The sequence below is a fragment of the Cornus florida genome, unplaced genomic scaffold, assembly GCF_030987335.1.
Source record: "Cornus florida cultivar Cherokee Brave unplaced genomic scaffold, ASM3098733v1 CherokeeBrave_3.0.0_Hap2_Chr11, whole genome shotgun sequence".
NCBI lineage: Eukaryota > Viridiplantae > Streptophyta > Magnoliopsida > Cornales > Cornaceae > Cornus > Cornus florida.
Window position 1 is genome coordinate 139,269,530 of NW_026775581.1, and position 8,157 is coordinate 139,277,686.

The following is an 8,157-nucleotide window of genomic DNA, read 5'->3' on the forward strand; positions in this document are numbered from 1 at the left end:
CGGGCAGGAGGCCGGCGCCGGTCGTAATATTAACGTCTTGGGGGCAAACCCTAACTTCGATGTTGTCAGGAAGTCTAAGTCTCATACGAAGAACACCCAGATCTACAACCATGGTGGAAGTGCTAGAAGAATCTAAAAGAGGGAAAATGGAAGCCTGCCGAAAGTAAAAAGAACGAAACTAACCTCGGAGGACTGCAAGATCGCTGGGAGAATGACTCTCGAAGGATTTCACCGGAAAAGGCTTAGCACAGTTCTAGAAAGAGGGAGATTTGGCTGATGATGGAGACGGTAAAGGGAAGTGAAGTGGAATTCTAGAGCATTATAAAGGCAAGGGGGCCCGAGGGCCGAAGCGTCGGGAAGGCAAGAAATCCCTCGAGCCCCGGAACATTGATTCTGGATCTGACCGTTCGCTCCCCCACGTGGTTATCTCGAGCCGTCAGCGTCATGATGAGACGCCATCAATAATTACCCCTTATTAAATAAGGGGCAATTATGGGGGCAGTTGAGGAGGCCCCGGATGACATGGGCCAGGTCCGACTCGCAAAACACAACCTTCAGTCCGAACAGCTGGGTCAGCCCATAGAAAGACACTGCCATATGGGCCGAGCGGGAGTAAGCCCATCAAGGGTGACCAGGGCTTACAGAGGAATAGGCCCAGGTCCAGCAATTAGTAAATATCTTGTAAATATCTTGTAAGTATCTATAAATAGGAGTTGGAATGAAGAGGAGAGGGATCTTTTTTGGGTTGAGGTGTAAGAATTCTAGAGAGAGAAAGAATAGAAGGAGTTTCTTGCATCTTCACCTAGAGAGAGAAAGAATAGAAGGAGTTTCTTGCATCTTCACCATGGCAGCAAAAGTATGCCCTGCATTGAAAAAACAGAATCTGAATTCTCATTATGAATAAATTCATTGCATTGTTTTTATCTGGAAATTTGAGCAGTTCCTTCCATCCCCCACAAAGGAAAGGTGAGGTGGGGGTAAAAACCAAATAATTTGGCCCTTGTGAGATCTATCCAAGGATATAGTACACAGACCTGATTCCTTTCACGTGCACGACAAAGTCCTCTTCCCTGTAACAAAATTTGAGCTGAGCTTCTTCTCATTCTGTATGAAGTCTGTAGATGGACAACAATGCTCGCAGCAAAACCCTACGTCATCTCCTGTTATAATCATATTTTGAACGAAACCCAAGAGTGGGTTAAATGTGCATCCACCCTGATTGCTACCTGAGAGGGCAACTCCATCACAGCAGTGAAATATGATACATTTATCCAATTCCGGAAATGTGAAACATTTGAAACTCAGAAAATAAAAAAATAAAAATCCTTGAGAGAAAACAAGGAAACTGTTACTCACTGTCAAGTAAATTACAAAACCAACTTTAATAACAAAAACTTCAATCCAACAAATTGCCCATATTTTTGACAAAAGAAACATATACACTCTTTGACATTCAAAACAGAAAATCTTTATCTCATTCAATTACAATATGGCGCACAAACAATGATGTGGTTACACCTTAATTTTGTCTAGTTCTTGCTAGCTACAGAGCTGTTCTGGAGTATACATGCCTCCACCATCTCTCAATGAATACTTCCACAAACACACGTTTGAAACAGAGAAACGCCACAATCTTACACCAAGTGCACAAAAACCATCGAGTTATCTCTCTTGTTCATGGTAAGCCATTGTGTCTCTCTTCCGCATCAAGTACGAGATTTTCCATAGAGGTGGGCATACACAATCCTAGTCCGATACACAAGAATCATGCTTAAACCAACTGCAACAATGCAGAACCCTGACATTATCATGGACGTCAGAGAGAAGCAGATGACACCCTCACATTTTGGTGGTTCATCCAGATTAAGAAAGCCTTGGAAGATTGATCCCAATTTCAGTTGATGTTGATGATGATGGTGCCGATGAGCTTGCTTCTCTGCTTCACTATCATAAATACTGCTAGCAATGAGACCAGAGAAGACTAGCGAACCTGCAGGGTTTGCCAGAGTGATGAAATTGTATATAGCGCCAAACTTTTTTAACCCAAACAACTCAGAGGCAGCAGCCGGCACAATTGCCCAGTGGGCTCCATATCCAAGCCCGATCAAAAGAGTACCAATGTACATTGCCCCAGGCCATCCCATAGCAAAGAAGATGTGGCCAATTGACATTATGAATTGCGCAACAGCCATGGCCACTGGCCTTGGATAAGCATAGTCCCTATTCAACAATATCACAAAGGCTGGATGAGAAAAATCCAAAACCAAAATAAAGTTCACATCCATGATGAAATGAAAGCAATTTGTACCTGACAATAATCTCAGAAAAGTAACCACCACCAACGCGCCCAAGAAAGTTCCAAATGCTGATCATGGAAACAAATATATGTGCATTATCATACCCTAAAGACTGGCTCATCTGACCCAAGTTATCAATTACTGTCAAACCAGATCCAGAACCTAATAGAAGTGAGAAAAAGATGAGCCAAAAATCTGCTTTGATCAAAGCCTGCATCAAGGTGAAGTCCTCCCCCCTGCGCGGACCTCTCCTCCTCTTGATCCTAACTGCTCCTTCTGCAGCTGCTTGGGCTAATTTTGCTTGCAGCTGGGCAATTCTTTTTTGCCTCTCTGATGCTGGAAGCAAGTCTACTTCCTTAGGCTTCTCATCTTCTACCTCACTAAATATAACCTCATTTACATCATGCCCAGATTTGCTAGGATCTTGTTTATTTGGCTGGGGTAGAAGAGCCTCTTCTGCCGCATCTCTTGGCTCTGATGAAAAACTTAATGAGACCGGAATCACAATGGGTATTATTATGAGAATAAGTAAAATTACTGTGAAAATTGTGACCACAGTGTGGCTCAAATCAACTAAATCTTCGAGAAGCATGACCCCCATCAAATAAGCAGCCAAAAGGAGGCACACACTATATATAAATGTGAAACTTAAGCTGTCAGATTGCCGAACTTGTCTGTGACCTCCAACAGGCTTGACAATGAACATAAGAGCAATTACCACCATTGCCGGACCAACTGCAACCATGAATATGAGTGATGCGTGGTCAGGGGAATGGATCATTGCATATATCTGGGTCAAAATAGCACCACCTAACCCAGCGAATCCCTTCAGTATTCCCACCACAGGACCCCGGCTTTTGGGGAAGTTTTGCACGCATGAGACCAGAGCTACCGTATTAAAGTAGGTCTCACCATTATTTCCCACAAATATAAGAATGCACATCTGCATAATGACATTGGTCATCGAGATGGAATGAAAAATCAAATTCTGCTTCCAATTTAAAAGAAAAAATAAAAAATCAACTTTGAGTGGAAGGACTAAAAGAAGTGTTCCAATATTACAAAATTAAATAATTATCTCAACTAGCACAAATGTTCATCATCCAAGTGAGCTACAAAAGCAATCTGGGATAAATACACATGTTGCTCCGCTGAAAGAAGGTTTGGTAATAAGCTTAAAACATGAATGATACTTATGCTACAGAAGATGAAAAACTCTCTTCGAAAAGCTATGAAGTTAACACAACATTTCATTTTCAAAAAGTATTTTTTTGTGATGACAGGATAAATTTATTACAACTCAACCAACCAATAGGCCCAAAGTTCTGTAAATTGAAATGGTATCATAATCGCACTGAAATCAGGTCAAACTCAAAACATCAATATTCACACATTGTTCCTCACTTCCTCCATAACATATTGGCAAAAACTTGAAAAAGTAATCATCATATATTTATACAAATATTTAAATGATCCCCTTGTCTCTCTCTCCAAAGTTAACGTATCAATAATTGACAAGACAAAGTGAGAGAGGTAAATAAATTAATACTACGTAGATGATTATCAAAAGCAAATTTTTACAACTACTTTTCAGCATAGACAAAAATATCACAATGACCAAATTACCAGCCCTCCCTAGACATTATAAAACTATCGTATCCTTGATTATCAATTCAACATTAAAATTCCTACAACTAACAATTAACATTGAAGAATGTATGACAATCTTTATGCTCTGTTTGGTATAAAAAACCGTAAATCAGGGGTAAAAGGAATGGTAGGAGGTGCTAAAGAAGTATCCTTTGGGAAACGAAGAATGAAGGGTCTTTCACTCATGATTTGACCATTATAACCTTCCATAACTTTTACTCATTTTTTTTTTAATTATCAAAAGGACTTTTTGGAAGGGTAAAGAAAAAGAAAGAAGTGTTTCCCTCTATCTTTCCTCCCACTTTTGATATGTGCCTCTAATAGAAGTATCCATGTTTCATAGCTGCCAGTATAATGTTATTCCCTGGAACAATTAAAGGTAACATAGAGAAGTTAGTTCATAAATCAAAAGAATTAAATTATACCTTAATTACATTTAGGACTATAGTGTAACCAACAATCCTCAATTAGGTTTAATTCCTTTGCATAAATGTAATCAAGCTCTATAAGCTATTAGTGCTTGCCTTGTGTTCAGCCTGGCAATTAACCTTTCAAACTTAAGTTTTTTTCATCAACTTAATTTGTTGGGCTAGTTCATCAACTTAATATGTTGGAGCCCAGCAAGCTGCACAAGGCACGTTGTACCAAACCTGGTGACACCATCATACAGAATACTTTGAAAATGGAAGTATTGAATCAAGAGAGAACAAAAAATCACTTGCTGAGTTCAAGATAAATAGCAAAAAAGATTAAAATCTTCATGTCTATAATCATCAGATGTAACACAAATTCCCTACGCAAATAGATAATAACCAAAATCCATCTGTCTATGTCATTCATCACATATCAAACAATATTATGAACGCCCATTATAATGAAATTCTTTAGCAAAGCATCTTGGTTGTGTAAATTTAATAAGTACATACCAATAATACTACAGCCTGCTGCCACTAAAGAAGGAAAGAAAATATCAAGTTGGAGAAGAAATTGCAATGGGAAAAATAAGTTTCCAATTCCCCAGAAATTCTGAAGTTTTGAGGAATTTAGGTTGCGAATATACATTTGAGAGGTAAAAAGTAATATTCAAATGATCAAACGGAAAATTAAATTTGCTTATTCACAGAATCAACAGAGTCAAAGATCCATTAAAATAGTGATTATTAATAATAATAAAGGCAAAGCAATTCATCATCCGAAGTCCATCCAAATCATCTTAGAACCCTTGATACATATATTCCAAAGAAAAAATCCAAACCTTCTTCACTAAAATTTTAACTAAATTAGAAGCACAAGAATCCAAACCTTCTTCACTAAAATTTTAACTAAATTCGAAGCACAAGTCATCAACAAATCTCTAACAAAATTCATCTATATACACACACACACACACACACCACTTTAATGGTTTTTTGCCAATGAAGAGAAAAAATAAAAGAAAGATCAAAATTAGAATGTGGCACATCAGAATAATTTGAATAAATGAGTCTCTGGCACTTTTCAAATCAGAACCATTTTCTAGAAAGTACAAGGGAATAACAAACAGTGAAGCAATAGATTCTATATTTAACACAAATAGCTTATTACACAGAAATAAAAGACAAAGTACTCTACCAATTGGATTAAGCATGAAATTTTCAACAAAAACCAAATCACAAGTTTACTAACATTATTTCCCAGAAGAAAGAAAAAAAAAACAGAAAAAGGCAAAGTAAGCTAAAGGCCCATGTCAAGAATAGTAATGGATAGAAGAAAGAGACTTGATTGAAAAGTCCTCAAACAAAGCAATTGAACACAAAAAGATGATGAGAGAGAGTATTTTGATTAGTACTCACAGCCCATAACGGCAAAATTGGAGCTCGACCGGTGACAACCAACCAGACCCAACCATACCCAACTAAATTCTGCATAGCACCAACAAAAAGAGCAGCCCATAGAGGCAACACTTCGCACAAACTACCAGCCAAGAACCCAACACTGTCACCAAGGTCCTTAGCCACACCCAACCTCGCAATCTGCCTCTGATTGTAGTTGAGAGAGCTCTTTATCGCCGGCGATATACTCCCGAAGAGATACCCAATCCCCGCACACGATTGTATCCACATTGCGGCCACAAAAACCAGCCATCTGTTGTTAACGAAGGCTTCAATCTTCTCTCGGAGCCGAAACATCGTGAGTCAAACAGAGTCTTTATCTATGTGTTTTTTTTTTTGGTATGCTTGGTTTGTTCAGATGGGTTTTGAAGATCTGAGAACAAAAACGAATACTGGGGTAGTTTGTCTATGATATTGGTTTGGCTTTGCTGTAATGATGTTTCTTGGCTTTTTTAAATTGAAGAACAGAGCATATATGTTAAGTCCATTGTTGATAGATGAGAGTCAGCATCGTTTATGCACAAAAACTATGTACTCGGTACATATAAAATGCCCTGATTATTGAAATAATTATAGAAGTGCCATTTATGCTGAGCGAGCCATATAGTATTTGTTGTCGCACAAGACAAGAAGCGACACGATAGTAGTGACGGCATAGTTTATTTCGGCTATAGGGTATAGAAATGATTGAAGCTTATGCCACGATAATATTTATCTCAATTAACAAATACCAATATTCAAATTTAATATCGGTAATAAATGTTGGTTTTTTTTTTTTTCTAATTAAAAATAATAATTCATTGTCTAGAAACTCAAGCTTTCGGCATAGTTTATTTCGGCTATAGGGTATAGAAATGATTGAAGCTTATGCCACGATAATATTTATCTCAATTAACAAATACCAATATTCAAATTTAATATCGGTAATAAATGTTGGTTTTTTTTTTTTTCTAATTAAAAATAATAATTCATTGTCTAGAAACTCAAGCTTCAATTTGTGTCCATCACTTCTTACTTATTGAAAGAGACATTTATATAATATATTAGTTAATAGGTAAATTATACTAAACTGCCTCTTTTGATACTCAAAATCGTTTTTCGATCCCTCTACCAAACGAGTTTAAGGAAAGTCAATAAATATTAAATAATTTGTCGTATAATTTATCCTTTAATTAATACTATCCCTTGAATTATTGTAGTGTATACATATATGGGTAAAAGGTATCATAATTAATAATATCTTAGATAATTTTTATTTTTATTTTTTTTTAAGATGCAAATTCTAATATGCAAAATTAATGTATACAACAAGAGCTATTAAAGTGGAAGGAAAATATAAATGATGTTTTAGAAGAGGTCACACGTCCTCGTTTGAGAAATTTAGTCTAAACAACTTGGTTGTCACTGGTATAAGTAATTAAGTACGGGACAAAACTGCCATTTGTCCGATTCTACAATAAATAGCTAGCCGACAGATTGAGTAGTGATCAAGTTATTTGTCAATAGATCTGCCCTTATGACCGCCCAAACCATGTCTAATTCCTTTTTCAGAAAAATAAAAAATTAGTGTCCCTGAGTCCCTCCAATAAATATATGGACCACGTTGAGAATCGAAGTGGACTAATTGGATTTATAATCATTGGACGGCTAGAAAGGCCAGTAAATTTTAATTGCAGCAAGATAGGCAATAAACGCTTTAAACTTAAACGGCAATTCCTATGTAAAATAGTTTTCTTCTAAAATATTTTTATGTAAAATATTCTCTTTATTTTTTTTATTTCCTGATGTTTAGTAATGATCCATAAAATATTTTTTAAATCAATTTTTCTGCATAATTAATTCTCTTTATTCAATCTTTCTTATCAACAAAAAATGGTACCCACCATTAACTCTCTCTTTTTTTTCATTGTTCTTCACCAACAAAAAATAAATAAATAGTACTCCCTAAACCATCTCCTCTCATTTTTACTCTCTCCCCAAGCTAAACTATCCCTCCATCTCCAGGGACGGAGCCAATGAAGGCCCAGGGGGACACGTGCCCCCCGAGTTGGTCAGCAACCTATAATATATGTCGTAATTTTTTAAAAAATTTCCATATATATATAAAAAATTATATAGTACCGCCCCTCAAATTTCTAATTCCTAAAATTATATTTTTATTTTTTCTTTATTTTCTCTTTTATTCTTCACATTTCTTAAATTTCTTTAGTATAAAAAGTCAAATTTTTCTTTCTCAATTGAAACTTTTCAGCTATTTCCTTTTAAAGTTATCTCATTTTTCTTTTCTTTTATATTTTAATAATTTTTTTTTTCCTTTGTCTTTTGAATTTTATAGTTGT

At 36.3% G+C, this 8,157-nt stretch overlaps 1 protein-coding gene across 3 annotated transcripts; it reads right to left on the reverse strand.

The window, feature by feature from the left end:
- Window positions 1-1,348: 1,348 nt before the first annotated feature.
- On the reverse strand, window positions 1,349-6,321 carry LOC132284634 (protein NUCLEAR FUSION DEFECTIVE 4). 3 transcript variants are annotated; one of them, XM_059786754.1, is made up of 3 exons: window positions 5,780-6,321; window positions 2,309-3,240; window positions 1,349-2,220 (listed from the first exon to the last, which is right to left on the reverse strand). In XM_059786754.1, exons 1-3 carry the CDS (start codon window positions 6,113-6,115, stop codon window positions 1,707-1,709), a joined length of 1,782 nt encoding a protein of 593 aa, XP_059642737.1. In that variant the 5' UTR covers window positions 6,116-6,321; the 3' UTR covers window positions 1,349-1,706. The 3 variants fall into 3 exon arrangements, with proteins under 3 accessions (XP_059642737.1, XP_059642739.1, XP_059642738.1); XM_059786756.1 differs by having other exon boundaries at window positions 2,309-4,311; window positions 5,780-5,828; XM_059786755.1 differs by having other exon boundaries at window positions 2,309-4,597; window positions 5,780-5,825.
- Between the last annotated feature and the right edge of the window lie 1,836 nt (window positions 6,322-8,157).